Source organism: Lutjanus erythropterus, chromosome 22 (assembly GCF_056507025.1).
Source record: "Lutjanus erythropterus isolate fLutEry1 chromosome 22, fLutEry1.hap2, whole genome shotgun sequence".
In the NCBI taxonomy this organism is placed as follows: Eukaryota; Metazoa; Chordata; class Actinopteri; order Lutjaniformes; family Lutjanidae; genus Lutjanus; species Lutjanus erythropterus.
The window spans coordinates 10327501-10354136 of record NC_139338.1 but is presented as its reverse complement, the minus strand read 5'-3'; the positions used below and the strand labels follow the sequence as shown (position 1 = coordinate 10354136).

The 26636-nt window shown below is 42.2% G+C and overlaps 1 protein-coding gene across 10 annotated transcripts in view; it reads right to left on the bottom strand.

The window, feature by feature from the left end:
• sox5 (SRY-box transcription factor 5) overlaps nucleotides 1–26636 on the bottom strand; it is a 115547-nt gene that overhangs the window by 57795 nt on the left and 31116 nt on the right. For 8 of the 10 annotated variants that reach the window (XM_084711372.1, XM_084711373.1, XM_084711374.1 and 5 more), the window contains exon 4: nucleotides 3334–3420. The exons of the other annotated variants lie outside the window; for them this stretch is intronic. In XM_084711372.1, the coding sequence (XP_084567498.1) occupies nucleotides 3334–3420 (87 nt within the window). The remainder of the gene's footprint in view (nucleotides 1–3333; nucleotides 3421–26636) is intronic. 10 annotated transcript variants of the gene reach the window in all.

Sequence of the window (26636 nt, the reverse complement as noted above, 5' to 3'; positions counted from 1 at the left end):
ATACGCTGAAAAACCCTTAATGGTTCTAGCGAACACTTTTATTTCTAAGAGTGCAGAAGGGCCTTCCTTTAGTGAGGTGTGTGAAAATGAAGACAGCCGCTCTATTCTTTTTCTACAAGCTGTTCTCAATCCCTCCTCTCAGCTGTGGATCTTTAATCAGCAAACCAGAGTATTAGCAGAAGAAGAAGAATCCAAGAAAACAACACGCTTCCTAACTGAGATGAGATTTAGTTTACTCTCTGATGTGGACGTGAGCTTGCCTGTCTCTCTCTCCCATTCAGACTTTCAGAATTTCTGCGGTCGGCCCATAAATCAGCCTGCGTTGGCTTGTTTCCTCAGCTGCTGCGAGGCGGGCGGGTGGATCGATAACTGGTTTCCTCCATCGGTTTACACACATTCCTCCTTAGGCAGATTGCTACGGCCTGCGCTCACCTACAAACTCGCCGAACCAACACCAGCTCTCTCCTTTTCTCCCTCGCGCACACACAGGCGTGCACGGCGTAATTAACCAATTTGTAACAATGTAATACTTGTCACCGCGTTCACAGGGCTAATTAATGACCCCGGCTGCGTTGATAACTCCCCCCCGGTAAGGAGGGAGGAGCGGGGATGAGATGGCTGAGGAGGACGGGAGGGATGGAGGGTGGGGAGGAGCAGGAAGGAGGAAAGGGATAAGACACAGACAACGTGGTGGAGGAGAGAAATGGGTGAAGGAGTGATGAGAGGCTTAATAAAGGAGACAGCAAACAAGCTGCTGGAAGTATAAGACGTCTATTTAGAAGGATATTAACATGGACACCATAATACAATTAGTTTAAATAATCAAATTAAGTTGATATTAATGTAATAAACATTTAATTAAAGCACTTACTGCACAGTTAATGGTAACATGATTTTCCCAGTAACTCAAGTTTACTAGATTTGTTTGACTCCCTGATTTGTAGACTACAGACAGTAAACTACTACCGCTGTTTACTGTTCTCTCTTATTTGCAGGGTTATTTGTTACATTAAAAGATAGACTGGACGTGATTTCTAAGGTTGTGAGTCTGCCTGCTTTTACATTTACCCTCTTCCAACCGGTATATCTTGCCATATACACTGGTGGATACAGGCTCATAAGCTCATGCTGCACAAGTTCCCAAAGACACGAGGATCTCTGGGCAGAAGTTTGAGAAAATGTGCATAAAGTAATGCAAAAGTCATCCAGAGTATTTCGATTTGATGGACTGGTGAGATTAATCTGATCTGGTAATGACACTATACTGTGGAGATATTTATTCTAGTCCTATGAGTTCCATACTTGTGTGTGTATGTGTGTGTGTTTTGTTATGTGAACCACATGGGGCCTTTTACCAATGTCGCTTCTCAATAAGGCTGATGGAGCGGGAAGCGGTGGCTCAAAATCACTTTGTTCCCCACAAAAAGCTCTTCAATGGAATTCGATGGGGGGAAAAAAAGTCAAGGGATGCACTGACAAATGAGAGCAGCATGCATGTGCGCACACACATACCTATACATTCAAACTATTAACACAAACTGGTGCATGAACACTTGACTTTCCACATATTTCTGTCTTTTTTTTCCTCACAATCATAGGAACAAGTACAACTTGACACTCATAGACGCACATCATTATGTAAGCACCATCTAAGACCCACACACATGGACTCAACTGTTATGGACACAAGTACACGCACTTCCATTGCACACACACTCATGCACTCTGATATATCCCCAGCTGTTGGTGTGTGGTGCGCCAAGCGGGACGCCCCTACACAGAAATGTCAGCGCGGCAGGGAGCTGGGAAAAGGGGGTTTGATCAATGGAGCCCCCCTCTCGACGGCCACGCCGCTCCGCAAGGCTCTTTGATTACATATTGCTTTGCTTCCTAATGAAGCTCAATTACTGGAGGAGAACGACGGCTTTGCCCTGGAGTTACGGGGAATAATAGCTCAGACTCTTCCACCTCTCTCTGCGTCTCTCTACATCTTTTCAACCCCTCGCTCTCTCTTTTTCTCTTCGGCTGCTTCTTGCTCCTGCATATTCACAGCACAGCTCTCTTGTTCTGCCTTTTTGTTTCACTTCCTGCCCTCTGTCCTGCTCTGTCTGTTCGCTGTTAAAAAGGGTTGATGTGGATAAAATGGGTGATTAACACCGAGATGAACACAAAGCTGATGGACTCGCAGAGATGTCATTGACTTTTTGACATGCTGGTAAAATGCAAGACCGAACGGCCAGCTTGGTTCAGTTCATTTCAGTTCAGCTCAACTAAATTCAGTCAATTCCAGTTAATTTCGGCTCACCTTAAACTTTAACCTATTTTTCTTTGAATTTCATTCCCTTTACTTCCAGGCTTCTGGACTAGTCGCTACATGGCACAAGATTTATTTTTATTTTCAGGATAAGTTGGGCTACCATGGAATTCCATTAACAATTTCAGACATCAGAAATAAAAAAAACTTTTATGAAAACTGTTTAGGTTTTTCCCCTACGTATGTATGTAGGTTTTCAACACACACCAAATACTTGCATGTTATAAGACAGTGGAAAGAGTTAGTATCCCAGAGATAGAAGAACAATGTTGACGAGACATCCTCAGCTTCAGTGCTGTCAAGTAATGTACAGTGTAAAAAACTATTTTTTAGCATCTTCTGCCCGTCCCATTAAGTCTCTCTTGCTAATTACTATTTGGATGAATATGTTTTGAGTTTTTGGTACTGGTACAACTAATGCTTGATGTAAACAGGAAGTATAATGTTTCCATGGCGTCAACAATGACATTTTTACATAAAAATTGCTGCGTTTTTTTAAATGTGTGTACGCCCACTAAATATAGGTGATTGACTCCTTTCTCACTGCCAGCAGTCGGGTTTGCCCTTCAGGTTTTTTTTTCTTGATTGGTAAAAACAATGTTGGAACAATGTTTGTGCGCTGCTTGAATTTGTGGATGAGATGAGTTGCAGAAATTACAGACAAAGAGGCGTATTAAGTGCCAAGCCCTAGTGGCTAGTGGGCTTTTTGTCCAGTGTGAAAGCTGGTTTATGCCTGACCACTGCTTTTTTATCCGTTTACATTTTGGGGAATCTGCACCATAAAAAGTCATGTTGCATTAGTTGCTAGCAGTTTGTACAGTAAACAGGAATACAGAAAACAACCACATAGGCAAATATTAATTTTGCGAATTACATTAGATGAAGTAAAATCTAAGCTTCTTTATGGATGTTTTTTCCTCAAAGGACATCGGAGGTGCATAGATCAAGTTCAAAGGTTTAATTAAATTTCTCAACAACTAGCTTAAGTTTGGTTCTGTCGTTATTTGGTTGTACCATACCTTTAATTTCTCCGATGTGCCCTGAGCCCATGGCCAAAAGTTTATCCTTCCAGTCCTTTGACAACAGCCTCTCAATGCTGGGGGCCTCTGTTTAAGGGAGGAGGGGGGAGAGGGGTGCAGAGGAAAGAGAGAGAGAGGGATTCAGTTGGCTGGCCAACATGACAATAAAGCTCATTTAAAGTCCATTTGCTGTAATAAAGGCAGCGGCAGCTCAGCCTAATGGCCGCATCAGCAGGAGAGAGAGGGAAAGAGAGGGAGAGAAAGGTGGAAAGAGAGGAGCTGATAATCGAAAGAGAGGGAAATCTGAAGAACAAAAACAAGTGAGCAAAAGGGAGAGAGCGAGAGAGGCAACGTAAGATAAAGAGAGAGACAAGTGGAGGAGAGAGGGAGAGACAGAGAGAGGCTTTTTCCCTCTCACCTGCTGCTAGAGAATCATTAGCCCTGTGGGCCCTGAGACAAAGAGGGCCTTAATGCACCCGCCACAATGGACACATTATCAGCTAGTGCTTTGTTTTCAACACACACTCCACAGACCCTCACACACACAAACACACACATGTGCAAGTACACACACACACACCCGCTGAATCACTAATTACAATCCTAACTATGGTCACACATGGATGTACACACACACGCTCACACACTCACAGTAGGGGAAATGGAAATGTCATACAAGAGAGCGTACACATGCAGAGACTCAATGTTAAATGCGTGCACGTATATCACACACATGCATACATGTAGACATTACCCTGTTGACTTATACTGACATGGACAAAGAGAAGTGATCAGACAAAGGAAGACTCTGGAGAGAGACAGAGAGAACACTCTGGGAAATAAAGGTCCTGACTAGAACCATAAAAGGTTCTTCTTCTTGTCCTCATAGGAGAAACCCCTTTTGACCCCTGGTAGAACCTTTCATAAAGATTCAAAACCCCTATGACAGCTTCTACAAAGAACCTTCCTATGATGTGATGGTTAGGGTTTTCTCTAGAACCCTCCCAGGAGATTCTACCAAGAACTCCTTTTGTATTCCAAAAGCTTTATCTAAAACAAATCTGGGGGTTCTACTAGGAACAATTTTTATGCTTAAAGTTTTCTCCAGAACCCATCCAGGGGATCTACTGAGAACCTTTTTTTCTACCCAAAGGTTTTATCTAGAACCCACCCAGGGAGTTCTACCGAGAACCGTTTAATATTCCATAGGTGTTATCTAGAATCCACCCAGGAGGTTCCATCATGAACCCTTTAAGATTATGGAACAATGAATTCCTGACAAAATAGTATTTTAACAATGCTTTATTTCAAAAAGGTTTTTTTCGGATGGAAAGGGTTCTTAATGGAACCTTCGGTCTTACAAAGAGCCCTTGATGAACTCTTTCTTCAACAAAGGGCTCTTCAAAAGCAAATGGTTCTGAGTAGAACATTTTTGGAACCCTTATTTTTATGAGTGTGCTCTATTTGCTGGGAGCCATCTGCACTTGGGATGCGAGGCCTTGCTAAGGAAAGAGGTTTTACACTTTGAGTGGGGAGATTAACCCTATCAGCCAACGTAAACACACACACTTGAATGCACAAACACCCGCAAAACACACAGACGCATGCATGCACAACACATGCACTTGAATAAGCTCATATATATAGCTACACACACGTATGTATACACACTGGCAACTGCTGACGGCGGGCGAAAAGTTTGTTGGTGACCGGATTATTTTTTCTTTCCATAATGACAAGACTGATTTAAGGAAAAAAAGTCTTAATCTCACTGGTATGAGACAGCCTGCCTGCACAAACACACACACACATAAATGCTTTCCTCACACACACACACATACACACACAGAGGGAGAGACAGAGATGTCCGGCGTGTTGAGCTGAACAGCTTAGCGTTTCTTCTCTACTGAGTGAGACATGAGCGCTCACACACACACAGTCGCCACACTCAACAACAACTCAAAGTACTTTTTACCATCATCCAAACACAAAAAGCCTAAACTTCTTTCTTTCCCCTTCATCCTGCTATTTTTCTCTGTCTGCCTGTGATCGAGCAACAAGATGAGGATGAGGATGAGTAACCACCTGGAGATTTTCTGGATTAAAAATGACACACGATAGCATGAAAACAAGGACGCATGCAAGAGAAGAGTCGAGACATACAAGCTACCTCTCAGACACACACAAAGCACTGCGGCTTGTCCTACATACTGTACCTCTGTTTGTGTGTGCGTGTGTGTGTGTGTGTGTGTGTGTGTGTCTACAGCCTCCCCAGAGGCCTGAATCAGGTCCTTTCCTCTGGCTTCAAGACTAGAGCATTCACGCTCCGTTGATTACAACGGGCACAAATTCGCACACACACAAACACACACACACACACACACACACACAGAGAGAGAAAGTAGCGGAAGATCAATGTTGAACTTGAAGGCAGTCCACCTCTCACTCTTTCTATCTCTCATCCCTCACTCTTGCCTTTTGAAATCCCTCCGCCGTCCTTGGACTCTGACTGGTCTGTCCTTGCGTTTTTTTTTTCCGATACTGCCACTCAGCCAGTTAGTCAGCAAACAGAGTTTCGGCGTCGCGTCCCTGATGTGCCCTAGTGCTTTCTGTCAGAAGCCACTGTAGCCTTGAGGGAATAGGTTAGCAGCAGGATGAAGGCAGGAGGAGGAGGAGGAGAATTTGTTGCAAAAACAAGGAGGAGAAAAAGAAAATGTGCGTAGAGAGGAAGAAAGAGTAGAAGAAAGAGTGTGCTCCTGTGTTTTTTTCCCCCCCTGTGACAGCTGTCTCACCATCACCCCAACAGGTGCTATTAGCCCCTGGCGCTCCCCCCTCTCTCCCTCTTTCTCTCTGTCTCTCACTCTCATCTCTCCCTCCAGCCCCCTCTCCCTCAACAATGACAGAGGCTTTTAAGCCAAAGAGCTCTGACAAGTGAGAGGGAACAACAAATGGCAGTGTCGCCTGTTCTCTTTCCATTGCACTCCCTCTCTGTCTCCATCTCCTAGTTATTATTTTTATTTATTAACAGGGCTGCAGTTATTGTCCCCAGTGACAAGCCGGGGCCACTTTAACTATTAATAAAAAGCCAAGAGGCTCTTTCATTGTGCGGCGGATGGCAAAAATGGGAGGAAATGGGCAAGAGGAGAGAAGAGGAGAAGAGAAGAGGAAGAGAGGAGAAGAGGAGTTGCTGTAGCTTTTACTGAGATGTTGATTGATGTGGTGAAGACCAAGAGGAATGAACCCCCAGCTTTGATAAACTACAAACAAACACACTCCAAATGCAGAGACAAAAAAACTCCCTCTGTGTTTAAAGTTGAAAGAGGTGTCTGGACGTCCGGAAATCATATTTAGCTTATCTCTAAGCTTCACTTAGACCTGGGCCTTTTGACTTGAAAAGGCCTGATACCTTACACCAAGCCCAAAGATTTAAAAGTAAGTTATTTAAAAAGTGTGCAGCAATTAAATGCATTTCCCTTCATTTCCTGAATCAGTGATACAGACAGACAGACAGGATGAAATTCATTCAGTCGTGGTACTGGTTTACAGTGTTATATGATATAGGTAAAGCCTTGGCAGCTGAATGGTTACAGTGCAAGTTACATGGCCTCATGGTTGCAACTGTTACAAGTTCAATGCAATGTCAGCACTACTGTTTTTGTGATTAGGTTCAGCTGCACTTGTAACAAGCTTGTTTTAATATATGGATAAAAATTGTAAAATGCAATCATGACTAGCGTAAATTATATTATTACTTTTGTATTTGTATCGCATTTTGAGTTGTTTGGGACTCGAAAGTTTAGGACTTGGGACTTGATTTGAGACCTGTGTGTAAAGACTTGAGACTCATTTGTGACCTGAAAAACAATAGCTACGTTTACATGGACAACATTTCTTCAATCCGATTGAAATCATTCTGATTAGAAGTTCCAACTTAACTGTTTACTCCAGTAATTTGGACCCACATTGTATCCTGGGAACAATATTAGTGCCTTTAAATCTTTCAAGGTTTTCAGAAAAGTTGTATCTGCTACGAGTTCTGTGTTACTGCTGCCATGTTTTTGTCCCTCCCAGAAACTTGATCATGACACATCACCCACCCCAACGTGGGACAGATATGCACAGAAATAAAAATACATTTATTCCGAGCAGAGAGGAACAATCAGAATAAGTGTTTGCACGGTTTTTATTCTACTGTTGAATTAATTATCAAAAGTTTACACCACCCTTCAAAACCTGACTGAAAATTCCTTCCGATCTGGCAGAATGGGATCAGTTTCTCACAGTTTAAGTGTTTACATGAGGCACTTCTGTTCTGATTGGGCTGATTAATTGTGGACTATCAGGGTCTATGAAAAAGCAGCTAATGAATTTGTCCCACCTCTGGTTGTTTAGCCATTATGTGTTGTGTTAGAATACCGCCAACTGCCAAGTGCAATTCCTTGTATTGTATAGAAAATGAAATATGGCCACTGTTACCTGACACTGTACAACAATAACAACTTGCCTGATGCAAATCAATTCTTGAAAGACTCTTTCCTTTTCTCTCTTGCATTCAAGGATTCATTTGCTTCAGCCAGATGGAAATGCACCTGATTTTATGTTCTGTAATATTTCAAGAGTTTTTCATAAAATTCGCCCGACAGTTGGATGGAAACACAGCGAGCATCTTAAACTGCTAATTGAGGCCAAAAATCACATAATAAAGGAGGACAGCACAACACTTTCCATGAAAATCAGAGAAGCTACTCCCAGTTCTTCTGACGTATAGGACGTGTGTGTGTGTTGTGTGAGGTAAGCGGGTGGAGTTTGTTGCCCACGCAGGGGTGTGGGCTGCATATTTGCAGGGTGGGGTGCTGGAAGCTGTGGGTGAGGGAGGAATACCGGCCTCCCCCCTGGACAAAAAAATGAAGGGGTGAGGAAATTAACAGGAGAAGGGGAGAGAAGAAATGAAAGAGTGAGACTGACAGGGTGGTTAAGGTGTGTGTGTGTGTTCATGCTGATCATGTTTTCCTCTTTATTTTCCTCTTAAGTAGGTTTTAGGTTGGAAAAATCATCACATATATATTCTGTATCAGCTTGCTCCAGCTCTTTATTAAAGCTTTATGATGTTTACAACAAATGAAAAATTAAAACCCAATATTTTAGATGTCTTCTGCAATATTCTTTTACACGTTTTCTCAAATTCATATTTTGTATCTTTGGAAACTTCGGTATCAGGCCTTCAGACAAGCCTGAGAGGGGCTTTTATAAAGCATCATCTTGTTTTGACTGCCTGGTTTGGACTGTGAATCCCGCTGTAGTATTTTCTTGCGAAAAACACATTAATTCGTCTGTGGGTGACGTTCCCGGTCTGATCGTGCATGGCTGAGAGGGATTCTGGGAAAAACAGAGGGGGGAAAATGCTGACAATAACTCTGGAATCGTCGGCTATTATCTTGGCTCATTGGCTCAAACGGAGTCAAGCTGCTGCCCTGCAGCCGAGCCAAAACAACCCCGTCCACCTGCCGAGACAGAGAGAGAAACACTGTGTGCATGAGTGTGTGTGTGTGTGTGTGTGTGTGTGTGTGTGTGTGTGTGTGTGTGTATGTGTGTGTGTGTGTGTGTGTTAGAGCAAGCCCCCATCCGGCTTTTGGATCCACAGTGAGCTTTTGGTTCAGAAGCTGCTGGAGAGAGAAGTAGAGAGGGAGAGATGGGAGGAGGAGTCCAGCTCGCTCCGACCAGCCTCACAAACAATACCATCTCTCTCTCACTCACTTTCTATTTTTCACTCAGACGTTTTGCCCTGAGTCACCACAAGCGGCCAGCTCTATTTTTCCTATTATCTCATATTTGTGAAGCCTGGAGACCTTTAGAGGAAAAGAGGAGGAGGAGGAGGAGGAGGAAGAGGAGGGGGGTTGGTGGAAAGAGAGGGAGAGAAAGAGAGAGCCCGGGCCCTCGGGTGCACAACAAAGGGACCTCTGTGCCAGCGCCAGGCCCAGCCGGGCTCAGAGGAGGGTGGAGGATGAAGGAGGAGAACGAAGACGAGGAGGAGGAGGAGGGCCCACAGGAAAGGGCCCTGGCTTGGGACCCGTGGCCGGCCCTTATATCCCGAAAAACAGGCTCCACATTGACTTGGGCCTTGGCAGACATGGGGAGGCTCCAACTACTCTCCCCCGCCCCCTCCTTTCCTTCTCCGTTCTCCTCCTCCTCCCTCCTAAACCGAGCAGGGGTCAGCATTGAATAAGCAATTATACAAGCACTGGTGGAGTTTGTCTAAGACTGCCACCCTGAACACTGAAGTATTGAGATGGAAGGAAGGAGTAAGAGAGGGGAGAGATGTGTGGTGACTTCATTAGCTGCATGGCGGCCATGGCGGAGACAGAGAAAGAAAGTTTACATGTGATTGAAAGATTAAATTAGGGCCAGATTAAGGTGAATCAATGTGACTGTCATGTAAACACCTTAAGCAGGTTATTTTAACTGAACTGCAGTCAATATGTGAGCAAGCATAACAGACCTGAATTACTCATCTTTTGTGTGAATTATATGCCTTACAGGGATAGTTTGGATGATTTGAAGTGGGGTTGTATGAGGTATTTATCAATAGACAGTGTTTTAGCTGCAGTAGATAACAGCTGGTTCGCCCCCAGTTTGGAGAAGCATAGCGAAGAACCAGCGTGGAAGCTAAGCGATGAACTGCTTAAACCAAAAAAAAACACAGACACACAAACATGCTAACAGATCATGGCAGCAGCAGACCAGCATTCCCATGTTTTGTGATGTAAAAATGACTTATTTTACTAATAAGAGCAATGTTTGGTTTATATAATGCAGTTTCCAGTCAGAAAAGGCTGTTTGATGGAAAGGTAAAGCACTGAAAATATTCTAAATGAAAATTTTTTAGGTTGGCTTTTTTTAGAAGATACTACTTTGATAGTTCACCTAATACAGTGACATTCACTGGCGTAATGAATACTTGCTGTAGTTTTATTTAGAAAAAGGCAAAAAAAAAAAAAAAAAAAAGGCGTAAAAGTAGTGTTACTATTTAAAAAACATGAGGTAACTGAAGTCTTTCAGTAGTGAAATGCTACAACTTGAACAGACTGGATCTTCTACATTATGAAGACGTTCAAAGCAACTTCAGAAAAGCAGAATTTGGAATACGACTCCTCACTTATTTACGCCCTCTTGATACTGCAGCTTTTGCTTTGCAGCCTGGCTATTCCCCCCTCGCACTGACGGCACCAACATACTCCATTACGAAATGATGATGTTGATATTTTGATGATCAATTCATGTCTGGCTGAGCTGGGCCATGTGTCTGGACACATTTTCATCGATTCCTTCTAAAGACGGTCCAATCGTTCCAAAGCGAATAAGGGAGGCCGTGCCAAGATTACGGGCAGCCTCTTGTCAAAAAAAAAAAAAAAAAAAAAAAAAAAGAAATTAATAAATAAAAAAACAGGGGCAGTATATAGAGGCTTGAGAGAGGAGAAAGAGATAGAGAGGGAGATGTATCAAAAAGCTTTTTGTCCAAGCCCACCTCGCACCACCACCTCCGCAAGGTTAGCCGCTAACAGTACCAATTACTGGCTTGTTGTTGGGGAGAACAGCGCTTGGCAACAGTTGCCGCGGTGGCTGGGCCTCTGTGTAAACATTAAAATCCCTCTCCTCCTCCTCATCTCCCTCCTTTTCCTTACTTTCTAGCCCCCTCCCAATGCTCCCACTGAAGCAGAGGAGGTGCGTATATGTATATATGTGTGTGTTCGTGTGTGTGTGTGTTAGACTCAGTCTCTGGTCGGTCTCAGCGTCCACAGTGACTTTTAATTCAGAAGCTGCTCCAACTTTAGTTATTAATAAACATCCCGTTCACTAGGCAGGCGGGGGGGGGCACACACAAACAAAGTATTTGGCTCACACACTCTCACACTGAGCTACATGACATCGACTTCTGAGAGTTAAGAGAGTGTTATTCACCTTGCAAAGTAAGTGAAGTTTTTGGGTGCAGCGACGAGGGACATATGGTCCTCCCCTAAAGTACTGTGACAATCACAGACGCGTCTCTAAACACATTTCAGGGCGACACACCTGTTAACAGGATACACACACAGAATATCACTTGCCAAAACACCTGAAGACTAACCAGGGAGAAGGCTTTATATTTGTGTTTTGAAAGTTTTAGGGGGGAAAGCTTAAAATGAGGAGAACTTAGCTTTTTTTGTTCATGTAAATGTGAGGAAAAATATAAAAAGAAGGACTTTAACTGACACCAAACAACAGATGTAACAGGGTCTTTTTTCAGTGTTCTAATATTAGGGATTGTATGGACGTATAGCAACATGTTTCCATTAAATGTGACGTTCTAAGAATAGGCCATAGCACATAAAGCGAAAATTTACAAGGGTGTCAGTCAACAATTTAATAAATTGAAAATCCATTTATCTGAATACAGAGTTCTGCCCTTCACTCCACTGCCTTTCCCTAACAGATGGTGTTGTGGGTGCTTATGTCCAATTTGATTTGAACCAAACCCTCAGCCAATTTTTACACTGGCATGAAATCTCAGCGAGCCAGATCCACACACTGGCAGTCAGAAATAGCAGCGGAGAGGGCGCGACATTGTGAAAGAACGATGAAGGGCAAAATCTGGAGCGACATTCGAGAAAGTCGCAGAAAAACTTTCCTTGTTGTTTCATTTTCGCCTGTGTGCTGTTTTTTTTCCTGTCTCTCTCTTTCCCCTCCTCTGCATGTTGTTTTTGTGCCGAGCTGGAGAAATTAGCGATGCTATCTTAATGCTGTGTTTTTGCGGGAGACAGAGAAACGTTCCTTTCACACACACAGACACACACACACACACACGCACCATTTTCCCAATTGCCTCTGTGACCTCCATTATCATTAAATGGTGTTTGATAGCATCTAGACATTTGAATCCGCTGTGGACTAATTCAGCTCGGCCCCTGATAGCCGCTGCCACCGCACCTTATTAGGGACAAGCTATGGGACCGAACACAGATCCCATTTTCATTTTACGGCCTCATACTTTACAGGCTGAAGAGACCAAGTGTCAACTATGGTACTGATAACCACCAAATACTGCCCGCTAATTGCCTGGTTAACAAACACAGCCTCATGAGGGACTTTTGAATAGATAATAGAGGTTCACATGCAACAATGGGTCATACTGTATTTAAAACTCAATGTATTCACTGAGGAGCCTTTGAAAAGCTGCTCTGGCATGTATATTGTATGCAGCTGCTGCTACTGTCAGGTGAAAGCCTTGTATGTAGTGAATGCAAATTGTCAGTGCCTATTTTTTTAACACGATCTGATATGTTTTGAGACCAGGGGCATAAATATACACAGTGTGGGCTGTGCAGTCACACTGGGATCAGTCGGGGGGGGGGGCACAGAAAGAGCAGACCCCTCTTACACAGAATAAACCCTTCCAACTGATTCAGATTGCCACCTTGGAAATATCAAGGTTCAACAATAAGCATTGCCTCCTTGCCTCGGGGAGGTAAAATATCATGTCAGCCAAGTAAATCTAGCAACTCACTTACCTAACCAGACAAGTGGTAAAAAGGTGTTAAACTGTTTTGCTAATTGATTAATGGTCAAAATAATTTTTCATGCAAAATGGCAGAAAATGCTTTTCAGACTCTCAAAGTTTTCTGCTCTTCTCCATGTATTATCATATAAAACTGAAAATCTTTGCTGACAAAACTGACAAAACAAGACACTTGAGACGGACATTTTGCACTTTTTTCTTACATTTTATAGATGCTGAATTGTAGATAAAACATGACAGTTAACTTTAAAATGTGTTGTTATTTGTCAGGGCAAGCAAAAATTGACTTTGAGCAAGTAGATTTCTGAAACTTGCTAGACCAGAAAAGTGAAAACCCCCATTAACACTGAACCCTGGTGAAGTACTTGTATTCAGAGAAGAAACACTATAAATAAACTGCAAAAGATCATTTAATTAAATGAATGAAAACTTCTTTTTTGTTAGTATTTTCTAATATAGAGATATGCACTAGGTATTGCAATGTATGTTTTATGTTGTGATGTGGTGCAATGAAATGCGATGTAATGTGATGCAATGCAAAGCGATGCAATATGATAGTAGTCAGTCTTGACAGATTTTGCACCTTAACTAGCTCTATATCTAATTTGACTATAAAATCCAACATATTGTTGGTAAAATATTCTGTATATAGGGCTGTATGTAGGGCTCCTCATAATAACCTGCACTAGGGCCCTTTTTAAGCCACATCACTGATACACCACTGTTTGAGACGGTCTCATGAGCCAAAGAGGTCAAAGAGATTTTTCAACCAATAGAAATTCATCATGTAATTTATCAGCTAAACTGTCCAAATCGCTTAAGTGAGGTTTTCAGCAACATTTTTTAAGGTGCGTGCAGATCCAAATGCAATTTATAGACTTTCGACATCTCAACTTTCATGGAAATATCTGATTTAATCAATGACCTGTGAATCAACCAATCAGACAAAAAACGTGTCGGCAAATTCTGCTCAACCTGATGTCAGAGTGAGGAGAGGGTTAAACAGTCAGGGCCGGCGCTCTCTTAATGCATGCACATCTCTCCCTGTCAAAAGCATCCTGTTGAAGTAGGCCAAGGCATGTGTATCGGTGTGTAACTGTGTGTGCGTATGTGTGTCGTACACAGTGGCTCGGGCTGCTGTAATGGAAAATGACACTTGCAATCTGTCTCGTGGCAATAACCCCTCTTCAGTGCTCTTGTCTCCACTCCATGCACACACACACGCCCGCGTGCACGTGCACGTGCGCACACACACTCGATGTCTCTTGTCACCGCAGCAGCAGCCCGCAGGCCGTCCTTGTCACTGCACAGCTTTATTGCATCACTTTAACGTGACAACAAAAGAAGACATTGTGCATTGGGTCTGCCGTGTATAGGAGGGGAACGGACCCACGCATTAACTACGCGAGAGACAGACAGAGAACACACACACACAGAGTGCAGCATTTTCTCTTGTGAGTCGTGACATTTTTCGTCTGCCTGTCAAAGCAATGACAGAGAGACAGACAGAACAGCAAGACACTCCTGACACACTAATGTTGCTTTGCATGTTGGGAGCCTATTCAAACAAAGCTGAGCTGTGACTTTAACCTCCCCTGCTCCTCTGTGCGTGTGTGTGTGTGTGTGTGTGTGTGCATGTGTGTCTGACTGATGGATAAAGACTGTTATTTCTGATGCTATCATAGTTTTGGCCCTGTGTTGGCTGTTTGATTGACAGTTGGCTTGGCTTTAGAGTGGCTTTGCTTCGCCGGACGGCGGAGGCGGGGCCCGCCTATTCCAGTTAACGCGAACGCTGTTGACAAGCACAAACAGACGCACACGCACACACTTCTCCCTCTGTTTATGCGTCTGTTTGAGTCTTGATATCCGTCTCTGTCTCTTTTTTGTCTTTCTTCTCTATGTGTGAATGTTTGTTCCATCTGTGCGTCGATCGGCCTGAGACAGAGCGCGTTGTAAAGTCTTAAGAATAGCCCACATTGTCCTGTGTGCTGCTCAAAGATAGGGCGACAGACATGTGAGAACCATTAGACCAATGGCAACAACAGTCCCAACAGCACTGGAATGCTCTGCTGACTAGCATGAGTGTGTTTATGTGTATGTGTGTTTGTGTGTGTGTGTGACCTGTTGGAGCCTTACGAGTCATTGTGCTCCAATTATTCGCTCACGTCTACGTCTCTCCCTGTAAATCTTTTCCTACTCCCCCATTTTCCTGGCGAGATCACATCGTTTTTAGGTGAATAAAAAAAAAGTTTGATTGGTTGATGAGATTTGCCTCGTCAAAAACGGCTGATGCTGCTGGTTAGGTCACATTTAGATCATTTAGCCATCTGTGGCCACAAATAGGAAGGGAGGAACTCACACAAATTAAATGACGGTGAAAGAACATACTGTAATGACAATGAATTGATAATTTTGTTCTGAAATTGAATTCTCCTTAATTTGTACATCAATGAAAACATACTTGACTGAATAAAAGCTGAACCCCTATTTGATAAAAACAGACTTTAAGGGGCACTCCACACATTTTATACACAAAGTTCAGTTTACTTGTCACGAGAAGTACAATAAAGCCTGCGAAAACAGTTGTATATTGTCTTCTGCAGCTCTGGAGAGAGTTTTCCAAAGTTTGAAAAAGTAATCCTGATGATATCACAGTGATGTCATCAGGGTTATCTCATCCTGGACCTGAGATAACTTTTCAACAGAAAGCCAGCATTACAAATTGAAGGTGTGAGGAGACTGCTGCATGCTTCAGTTATGACCAAAAATTTTGAAAAATCTGTCCCTTGTGAGTTCTTGTGAGAGAACTTTATGAATGTGCAACACTAATTCACTAGTCCCCCTTTTATGAAATTACTTTTTTAAACTTAATTATGGCACTTAAGTGAATATTTGACATGTAATGACATGCCAATTACTAGTCATTTTGAGACAAACTTTTGGTTAAGGGCTGCAAATCATGATTACTTTAATTATCAAGTTATATGCAAATTATTTTTCCGTCAAAAAAATGTGAAAAATGCTTATCACAATTTCCTAGAACCCAAAGTGATATCTTCAGATTGTGTCTGTTGTCCAACTGACAGCCCAAAACCCAAAGGCTCTTCATTTACTGTCATAAATAACAAAGAAAACTAGCAAATCCTTACATATAGGACGCTGGAACCAGCAAATGTTTGACAATTTTACTTGAAAAATAATTATGATTAACGATAAATAGATCAAAATAGTTGGCAACTAATTTTCTTTGGATAAACTAACCTATTAATTGACTAAATGTTGTAGCTCTACTTTGATTATACACTTTAAACACAGTAATCGATTTTGAAAATGTTGTTAGCATGCCAAGCATTGCTTAGTCATACAGATTCAAGATCAATATGGCTTTAACTGACTGGAGACTTGCCAGCTGGTGCTCAAAATAGTTCAGGAGTGCAGTCAGCACATTCATGTTCGACTCATCCGAAATTTGACTGGCATTTCTACCAAAACAAGTCTACAGTAAGTAATTAATGATTAGGATGTTTATCAAATCAAGCTTGGCCTTTCTATTAACATATCGGCTTTTTTTTATTAGATCAACCTTATGTTAATCTGATCTTCCATATCTTTATAAGAACCATTTAACTGTGGAAATTCAGTTACATTTATATCAGCTTCATAGACAAATATCATAAAAGTTTTTATTTCAGCTCCTCTCAGATGCTGTTCCTTGCATCAGTACTTCTCTTTTTCCTGAACATTCCTGTCGGTCTTTTGACCCTCTTTTCCTCCTCCTCCCCCCAGCCATTCCTCCAACAAGACATCCATGACTCTTTGAGAGGGCTAATTGTCTGTACAATGTCTGGCTCAGAAGAGACGGGAGACTGCAGCGGGGCATGATAACCTTGGCCATAACCTCGTTAGCGTAATTAAACAAACCAACAAAACGGACGAGGAGGGTGTGATCTACAGCGAACTGGGGCAAAATCCAGAAATCCTGCCTTCGCCTGTGTTTTCATATAGTAAACTGATACCAGGGGGGCGCGGTGGGGTGGTTGGCTAGACAGAGGGCTCAATGTTAGAGAGTGTATTGGGTGTGTGCGGTTTTTTTTTTGGGTGTAGGAGTGTGTCAGACAAACCGACGTGACCTAACAAACAAGTGTCCAGTGTCTTAGCATGGATGTCTCCTTGAACCAGCAATCACAAGACTGTCTACTGTGAAGCTTGCAAACAAACATGAGTTCAATTTGAGACAGAGAGACAGAAAAAAGTGTGCTAGAGAAAAAACAAGACAGACACCGAGGAGGAGAGAGATAAAGATAGATCATAAATCTGCCAGAAGGAAAAGATGGACAGTGGAATGTTTCCCCCGATGCTTCTTTGTGTCTATGAATGTGTTAGTGTATAAAACAGACCCAGATAGCATCATCACCACTCTGAAAGCCCACTACCCACCATCTGACACACACACATACACACACACATAGACAGGAAGCATGCAAACTCCTCCCACATCTGAAGGAGCCTTAAATAGCGCTGTTACACACCGCTGATCATTGATATTCATAGTTAATCATCATTTTACTCACAAATTTCAATAACAAGGATTCGCATTCTAATTTTAAAGCAAACAGTCGGGCGGAAAAGGGCTGTGAGCGTAGGAAGCGAGCCCGTGCCAAAAAAATGGTGACGCATGCAGACACAAACACACACGGATCATAAATGCACAGAAGTTTTATGGTAACGCTTCAAAATGAAGCAAAGAGGGCTGAAGAATGTAAGAAACTGACAGGTGTGTGTGTGTGTGTGTGTGTGTGTGTGTGTGTGTGTGTGTGTGTGTGTGTGTGTGTGTGTGTGTCCCTGTGTATGTACTGACTACAGACAGAGCAGGATGGATGTTTTGGAGAAAAGAGAGGAACAAGTGAGTGTGAGCAGAGTAAGATGGGACAGAAGGAGGGAGGGTGAAGGTGGAGAGGCAGAAATCATGTGTTGCCTCAGGAATGGAGTGTTTCTACAACAGTAAACACAGTTACAGAGTGAGCTAATATAAACAAGCCTTATTGAAGGTTTACACTGAATACAGAAGCAAATCCATCATTGTCTATTACAGAAAACATCAATAAAAACCTAATGAAATGTTATATTAGCTTTGTATTAGAATTCTAAATAGCATTTCAGGTCTTTACTTCGCTGAGAGAAGCAGCTGATTATTGTAGAAATACAAGATTTTGGGCAAATAAGGCTGTTAATGAATTTGTGGCTCCAGAAAGCTCATTATCCTTTTGATCTACAGAGTGCATGTTCAGTATTTAAGATTCTGAAACTCACTTTGGGGTCTAGGAATGGTGATTTCCATATAATTTTCCTAATAGCTAATTTTGTAATAAAGGTATTTAGTCCTGACAGGTAAAACAGTTATAATTCTAAACCATGACCGACAAAACAGTTTAATTTAAAAATGGGAAAATGCCTTAGTGGAGTCCACTTGAACTGCATCAAATGTCATTAAATGGAAGAGTGATTATTAAGTGGGGGAATCAAGTCGAGATTAAAGGGGTACTCAAGCAATTTACTTCTGTACTTACATAAAGTTAGGAGGATGCACAAGAGTTATGCATATGTTTATAAAAAAAAAGAATAGTCAAAATCAAAGCAGCAGAGATGGCGATATTCTGACATTAAGTCCCTAATATCGGTTCAAAAATACTGGATCTTACACTTTCCATAATGCAACAGTGGCGTCTTTCATAATAATTTTCTTGCCTGTTAAATACTGTAATCTTTCAAACTTAAATGCACAGTACGTAATTCCTGTGCTAGTCATCTGTCTCACATTAAAACAATAACAAAAGATGGTGGGAAACAGCTTGGGATTATGGGAGATGTTATCGTCTCTGTCAAACAACCACGATTGCTGATGAAAAGCTATTTGTTCATGGACAAAGTAATATCTGAAAGTTTTTGTCACATTATGTTTAGTCATGTTTGCTGACTTACTTCCTCACACTCTGACATATCACATATTTTCCTGGAAATCAAAGCAACTAGCAGCTAGTAGGAAACAACATTGATTTGAATAAATTATGGATTTCTCTGGGCTGGACCATGGTTGGAAATTTTTGGGATAATGTAACTTCACATCTCAACAAAATATGTAACAGATGTCATGCATTTTTAGACATATTAGTGCAGAAACATTACATATTATAGCTTTAATGCTCTCATTTTATTATGCAGGTTTTCAGTCAGAGTGATCAGGGACATTTTCTTTGACTTCAGAAAGCTACTCCAGAGCCATAGAAGACATGTACAACTGTTACAGTACCATTTGATCATAAACTTTTACCTATTGAAACAATTTCCAAAAAATCTCCACAGTTCTAAAGGTTCTTTGTAAACACAAAAAGCACTGAATTCAACAATTACGGCCCTTAAAAAGATGGACTCTAGCTGTCTAGGTGAGTATAAACAAACTCTGACTATGTATTAATGATCACTGTGGTATCGTGTCATAATGCCCCTTTTATACCCACTGACTGTGATGTTTTGGAGAGGCTACAGAAACACACACCTGGGTTACAGACAGGACTGGCGTACAGCAGCTGATTTGCTTTGTCGGTATCACAATGAGCCAAGAGGCCCTGTGTTTGTATGTGTGTGTACATGTGCACATCACTGTGTGTGTGTGCACGCTCGCATCCGAGTGTGCGTATGTTTGGATGTTTGACTATGTGTGTGTGTGTGTGTGTGTGTGTGTGTGTGTGTGTGTAGGTGACAGCTCCAGCCCCAAACTGACTGGCATCTGGCGGTGGCAGTTGTTTTAACAGCTGAGCTGACAGCATTAATCCGAACGCACCCAAATCAAAAGGAGACAACACCTGTTCACTGCTCCTGAGCCCAGCCGAGGAAGAGACGAGGGAGGGAGGAGGGGGAAAGAGACAGAGAGCGAAGTATGAATGGAGGCAGGGAGTGAAAGAGATGGAGGGGGAGTGATTAGAGGCAGGTGGAGAGAGTGATGGGGAAAAAGGAGGAGGTAAGGAGAAAAAGGATGGAGGGAAGGTGGCAGAGAGGAGAAATGGAAGGGAAGGATGGAAAATGAGGGATGAGAGGGGAGAAAAGGGAGAGAAGAGGGAAGGATGAGGTAGGAGAAAAGGAGGGGGGGGGGGATGATGAGAGCGGGCATGCTGCCAGGCAACACACACACGGCACTCTTTCCCCTGAGCGAAGCGGAAAGGGGCAGTGGGCCAAACGAGGAGGGAGGGGTGAAAACAGAGGGACGGGAGGGGAGGGGGAGAGGTGAATGGATGGATAGAGGGATCCCACAGGGAGAGAGGAAAAGGACGGCTGGATAGGGGAGGGATGGAGGAGGAGGGGGTGCAGACAGAAAAATACAGCAGCGATCTATCCAGAGGAGCACCAGAGCTCCGACATGAGTGGCTGGTGATGGCCGCTCTGCTGGCCAAGCGGCAGCAAAGGAGAAGAATGCAGCGGGAGTGAAGGAGTGGGGGGTGGAGGAGAGAGGCTGACGGGGATGCTTGTCTCCCAACATCTGGCTCAAATAAGGCCGGGACCGCGCTGTGGGCCCGGGGTTGCGACCCCTGAGGCTGACAACACAGACACCGCCACTTCATCTGCGGGACCCGCCCTCTGACCAGGCAGCCAGGGGTTAATTAATATAGACCCTGTGGCTTCAAAGACTGACACAGTGACTGGCTGACGGAGCGGCTGAGTGACCGACTGAATGGATGTCTGAGTAGCTACAAGACGGAGGAGCTGAGTGGCTGACTTCTTGGCAAGCTGTCTGCTGCACTGTAGGACCGGCTGACATATTGAGAGACTGAGTGACAGAGTAACTAGCTGACTGACTTGTTGCGCACTGAGTGACCGTCGTGCTACAGCCACTGTACACATCATAGCTCACTAAAACTACTAAAAACTAAAACTAGGTGTGAAAAACTGTTTAGATAACTGAATTAAAAATAAAAACTAGACTTCAGAAATAAAAAAATAACTGAAAAAATCAAATAATCAAATAATCTTTTCTCAATAACTTGCCGTAAATATGACAATCAAACTTAAAAATTCTAGTATTAATTTTCAGAATACTTCAGATCTTACACACATGAATTCTTCTAACTTACCCAAGTTTCCCAGCATGCATTGTCTGAGACTTAAAACTCTCCTGAGACCCTTCTTTTTTTAGTTTGAAAACAATGCTCGTGCTGGAACAAAGTAGCTGCAAAAGGAGCAGCTGTTGTGTGACATGAAAAACTGCCTTTTCAACCAGAGAAAATACTAAATAAATCTCACATACATTTATGGGGAATGTCTTTAGTTTTAGTTTTTAGTTTTAGGGTTAGTCAGCTTACAGAATGGTGAAAAATTAAAGGACAATATGTCACCTGTCTGTAACTCTGAGCCAATATCCAACATATTGTACTTCTTTATCAAAAGAAGAACTATTTGGTAAGATAGTAATTTATTATAAAAGTAATACAATTACAAACCACAAACCTCAAACCTTCAAAACACGACATTAAAAAATAAAGTGTTTTCAAGGATTTCCAGTACACCTGTACAAACCCCAGATTAGGACATTAATTGCTTTCACAAAGTGTTGCTATTCTCATCTTCTTAAAGCTTACCCCCAAGTTATAATAAAACAATTAAACTAATACTGTAACTAATAAAAACTAAACTGAATAAAAACAAAAACTAATGAAGATACAAATAGGATACAAGTAAGAGGGAGCAGAAACAGCAAGGGTGTGTGGTAATTCCGTGGATCGTTGGCATGTTTCCATTCGCTATCCCTCATGCATCATGGGTAGCTGTGGCTCCTCGGTCAGGTCAGACAGGCTGGTGCGTTTGTCATCATGAGTGGGGCGACGCGCTGTACATGTGTGTTTTTACAGACTAACAAGAGCTACGCAGTGATACACAGCAATCCTACGCCTCCACTCAGGCTGTTAAAGCCCCCTTACATCCATGTCAGGCCTTAAATCCTGCGCTGGACGCTGCTGCTGACATGGGCGATTGGGGACTACCAGCTCTGATGCTTTCACATGTGTGTTGGAGCTGAGATGTGAAATTGTGCTAAGCAGATTGTGCTACTTTGTACACAAGCCTACATGGATTATACAGGAGAAACTGGGGTGCAGCCTCTGTCACACATATGTTGTATATATTAACATACAGTATGTGGCATTTAACAAACATACTGACTTGTCTATGCATATACTACATAAGCACAGTATGCAGTATACTGCAGTACACATACTGAATCTCTCAAAAAACAGTCACAGCTAATAAGCTCTAACACAGAGCTTATTTAAAGTCTATTTAAAGTACAGTATAGCCTACAGTAAGCTTAGATGCTGCCATGAAAGTGTAGGCTAAATGTGCACCTACAGTATTGGACCTGTTTATATGGGTCACAAACACAGAAGCAAATGCATGCACACAGGATATATGTATGGTATATGCACATATACATCATAATAGGTAAAGTCAATCTCACTTTTATCTGGAAGTGCCAAGAAATGTATTTGAATGTGATCGTCTTGCCATGCCTGGTGTGATAGCTTTATGTGTTTAGCCTGATTTGCTTATGCTTTACTTGATCAAAACTCTGCAACAAATACAGCTCTGTTTCCTGTATAAGGTTCTGGTTCAAACATTAAGAACCTAACTAGCCTAAAGAGTGTTTAGGTTGGTGTGCAGAAGGTCAGCAAACATGCAAAAATTTGAAATCTGTCCACAGACAAGCATACATTTCGAGATGTTGAAGGAAAAATGTTTCAAATAATCAATTAATGAATTATTAATAATGAATTAAGATTTGATTTTTTTCTGACTGGAAACTAACAAATGCTTCAAAAGCTGCTCAACACAGCTAACTAAACTGACTAAAATAACAGTCACAACTTTGTTCCTATTTTCCCTAGAAAAGGAGAAAAGGATCAAAAGATCAAATTCTATGACTCTTTCCAGGAAACTTTCAAGCAAAGTATGGGGAAATTACAGAATTGTAAAATAAAGCATTAGCAACTGCTCTAATTCAGTGGTTTTCCAACTTTTCAAACAAGCCAAAATCTCAAGGCACACCTTTATCCATATCCATGCAAAATAGGTTCTTTAACCAACCTAACCAACAGCAGCGACAAGTCCTAGCCAATCAGAGGCATAGGTCCCAGTGTGGAGGCGGGGAAAAAATAAGGCGTGAGTCAATCGGGATCTTTGATGTGTCACATTAGAAATTCCTTCCATCTGGCAACTGCGTGAATGGAAAAAACTGAGGTTCACTTTGATAGAAGGTTTATAAAAGACTGAACAACTTAGGACTATTAGAGGGTATAGAATTTACCTTGGTATTGAGAAATGAGTGCATTGAAAGTACTAATTTAGTAAATTAAAAGTAAATTCATTAACTTTTTGTATATTGCAATAATAACATATGGTTATCACAAAATCTTCTGGCACACCATTAGGGAACTGCTGTTCTAATTAACCCCGTAATACAAAACTATGAAAAAGAAACTATAAAAAGACAAGTGCTACTGAAAGTCACAAATTCATTACTTGTGAGCAACTTCCATCTATTTCATCCTGTAATCAAAGTTCATGCACACTCGCTATAACATTTGCACGTTAATAGAAATGTCTGGAAAGCTCGCAGGAAAGTGATAGCTTTTTATAACTGGCTATGGCATAATGTCAAGATGGAAAATCAAGCATTTCATTCCAAAATGCAACATCCACCTACTCACAAAGTAACTGCTGCTGGTATGTCAGTAAACTACTTAACAGAGGATCGATGAAGTTATGTGCTAACTGCTAACGATCCTTCTTACAAAGTGAAAACGTTTGAGGGTGCAGTCATCTAGCTTTTTGAAAAACCAGTTGAACTCTGAGCAGTAATCTGTTTTTCCACCACGTTCCACAGAGTGTTTTTATTGCTTAAGTGCTTCAGTGAAAAGTTTTAAGATTTCTCAGCTGCATTTCATATCCTTTTGATAACGTAATTGAGGGACAAATGAAAGTCGGGTGCACTTTACACAAAACTCATTCATCTTGCAGCCATTTTAGCAGCATAAAAACATTCCTCTGTCTCTCCATGGGAATGGGAGAAAAGACCAAGAAAGGAAAAACACAGAAAAGGAAGAAAAAACAACAGGGCGTGCAAATGAAGAGAGTTTATGAGAAAGCTGAATAGATAAATCATGGATTCCACTGATTTGGTCATGGGACATGGCTCTGAATGGAAGTGAATGGGTGGATGCCAAAACACTGGGGCCTGTCTAATATTTGGGAGTCAGTGACAGGAGGCCTTTATGTGGGACAGTCTGAGTCACACAAATAGACACGTACACACACCCAAACATATTCATATTAAGTGTGTTCGCCAGAATGCACAAACATATTCATGGGATTAAGATTAAAACCACATACAACAGAATCCCACTTTTTTTGCAGATGATGTCTGTTTTTTTTTTTGTTGTTGTTTTTTTCAAAAAGAGAAGATTCCTCTATCCCTGCTCTGTTAGAACTCATTAGCCCTTTTGGGGAAATGGTTATAAAATCAATGCCTCAAGTTTTCAATTATGTTACTCAATGAGGAAGAGGAAGAAAACCCAAGCATACCTGTCATGGAGTCTGTATCAGTCTAAAGACTATTGGATGTCCTTACTTATTTCTCTTATTGAAAGGAAAAATACACTAAAAATGACTACATGAAGTGTATGCTGCACAAATATATTTCTAATGCGAAGAAATGCACCATAATTATCCCTCCTACCCACCTCATCACCCAGTATCAACACAAATACACACATCGACAAACACACTGTATACTGTAGGACAGTCAAATTGTGGCTAGGTCACAATGGCTATTCCATCTAAGCTATGGAAGCCCTGGCTGATTCATGAACCTCAGGCCTTTGTCCTTAACTTAATGCCACGCCGGGAGGCCAATAACACACGCGGACACACACACACCATCAGGAAAACCACAGGACCCTCTCTCCTCTCTATAAGCCCCTTTATGCTCATGTATTGGACAAAAGCTGGGGCACTGCTTTTCCCCCCAAACACACACACACACACACACACACACACACACACACACACACACACGCACACACGCACACACACACTATTCATCTCCTTAATATCGCTCATCTGGACTGGGAAGAATGGTAGAAAGGAGTTTCATCCCCACTGATTGTCTCGTGCAAGGCTGGCGAGAGAATGCCATGTTGAAAAGCAGACGCAAAACAATTCAATAAGAAAAGTGACTTGAATGCGCCTTTCATCGAGCCAACAATGGCCGGCCCCACAATAGGCCTCAGGTTCGCCCCATGACGTTGCCTGTTTCTCATGCCACAAAAAGAGAAAAAAAAAACCCTGAATTGACTCGATTTGAATTGTGAGCCATGTCCATGATGATTTTTCCTACGTCTACTGCAAACGCGCCAAAGTTAAGTGACACAATGACAGTTGGATAACTGGAAAGAATCCTAAACAAAAAAAGGAACTGGTTTTCTTAGAAGCAATATGAGGCGTGAGCTCTTCTGCTTTGCTTCAAAGTGAGTTGTATTTATGCCACGGGAATTTTTTTTCAATGTTGTGACCTTTTAGAGCAGAAAACTGTTTTAAGGTCTTCTTTTCCTCTGTTAGGTCACAGGATGGGAGCATAAGCAAGAAAAAAAAAACAACACAAGGTGTTCAAATCTCCTTCGTAAGTGGTTCAAGACAGAGTTAGTCTCATAAGCATGATGTCAACTTCTCTTTAACGAATGCTGACCATGTATTTAGGGCCCTTTAATTGGCGAACAGGATGAAATCTGCTTTTTCTCGCCCATCTGAACTTTCTCTTTTCGCTTGTGGTGAATAAAAGAAAAAAACAATTCCCTCTTTCAACCTCCCCCTCGGTTTCATTTCATTCGCCTTCCTTTTCCCAGCACGAGAAGAATGATCGTGACAAACAATGGCTCTGAGAGTCCTGCTGCACTTCACGTTAATTTATACAACTAACTAATTACCGACAAAGGGTGGAAATCACATAAAGACATTCGCCCGCTCCCACGCTAGGGCTGTGAACCTGCTGCTGGGTGTGTGTGTGTCCACAAATTCCCCTTAGGTATTTTGTCACAGGTCGGTGATATTTATTGTTGATGTTTATAGTGTATGTGCATGTGTATGTGTTTGACATAACCCCCCAAGATAGCAGAGCAGTGGAAGGATTAAGCGAAGTGAAGGAGGAGGTGGACTGATGGACGGATGAACAAGAGACTGCCTCGATCCCTCCACTTCTTCGGCTCTTTTTTCCACCTCCCTTTCTTCTCCTCTCTCCTTCTTCTTGGCAGAATGTATCCGCCCTTCCCATTGTCACCCATTGGAGTGTACGGAGGCGTGAGGGAGCTCCGGCCACTGTGTGCTTGTGTGGCACAATGGCCTTGCCTAAGTGCTGTCCTATAAAATGCCTCAGTGCTCTCTAAAAGCAAGCCCTGGATTCCCTCCCTGCCTTGAAAATAGATGAAGTGCAGTGCGTGCGCGTGTGAGCATGCGTCCGTGTGTGTGTGTGTTGTGTGACATCTGTCATTGAGTTGGCATTTTCAGTATGGAAACCAGTGCCTTGGAGCAGCGAGTACACTCAGCCATAAAAAACGCCATTCTGGTTGACCTCGAGGCTGCCGGCACGGCTGTAAACCTGTGCATGAGTGTGTGTTTGCACGAGTGTGTCTCGTTTCCCCGCACGCGTGTCCAGATC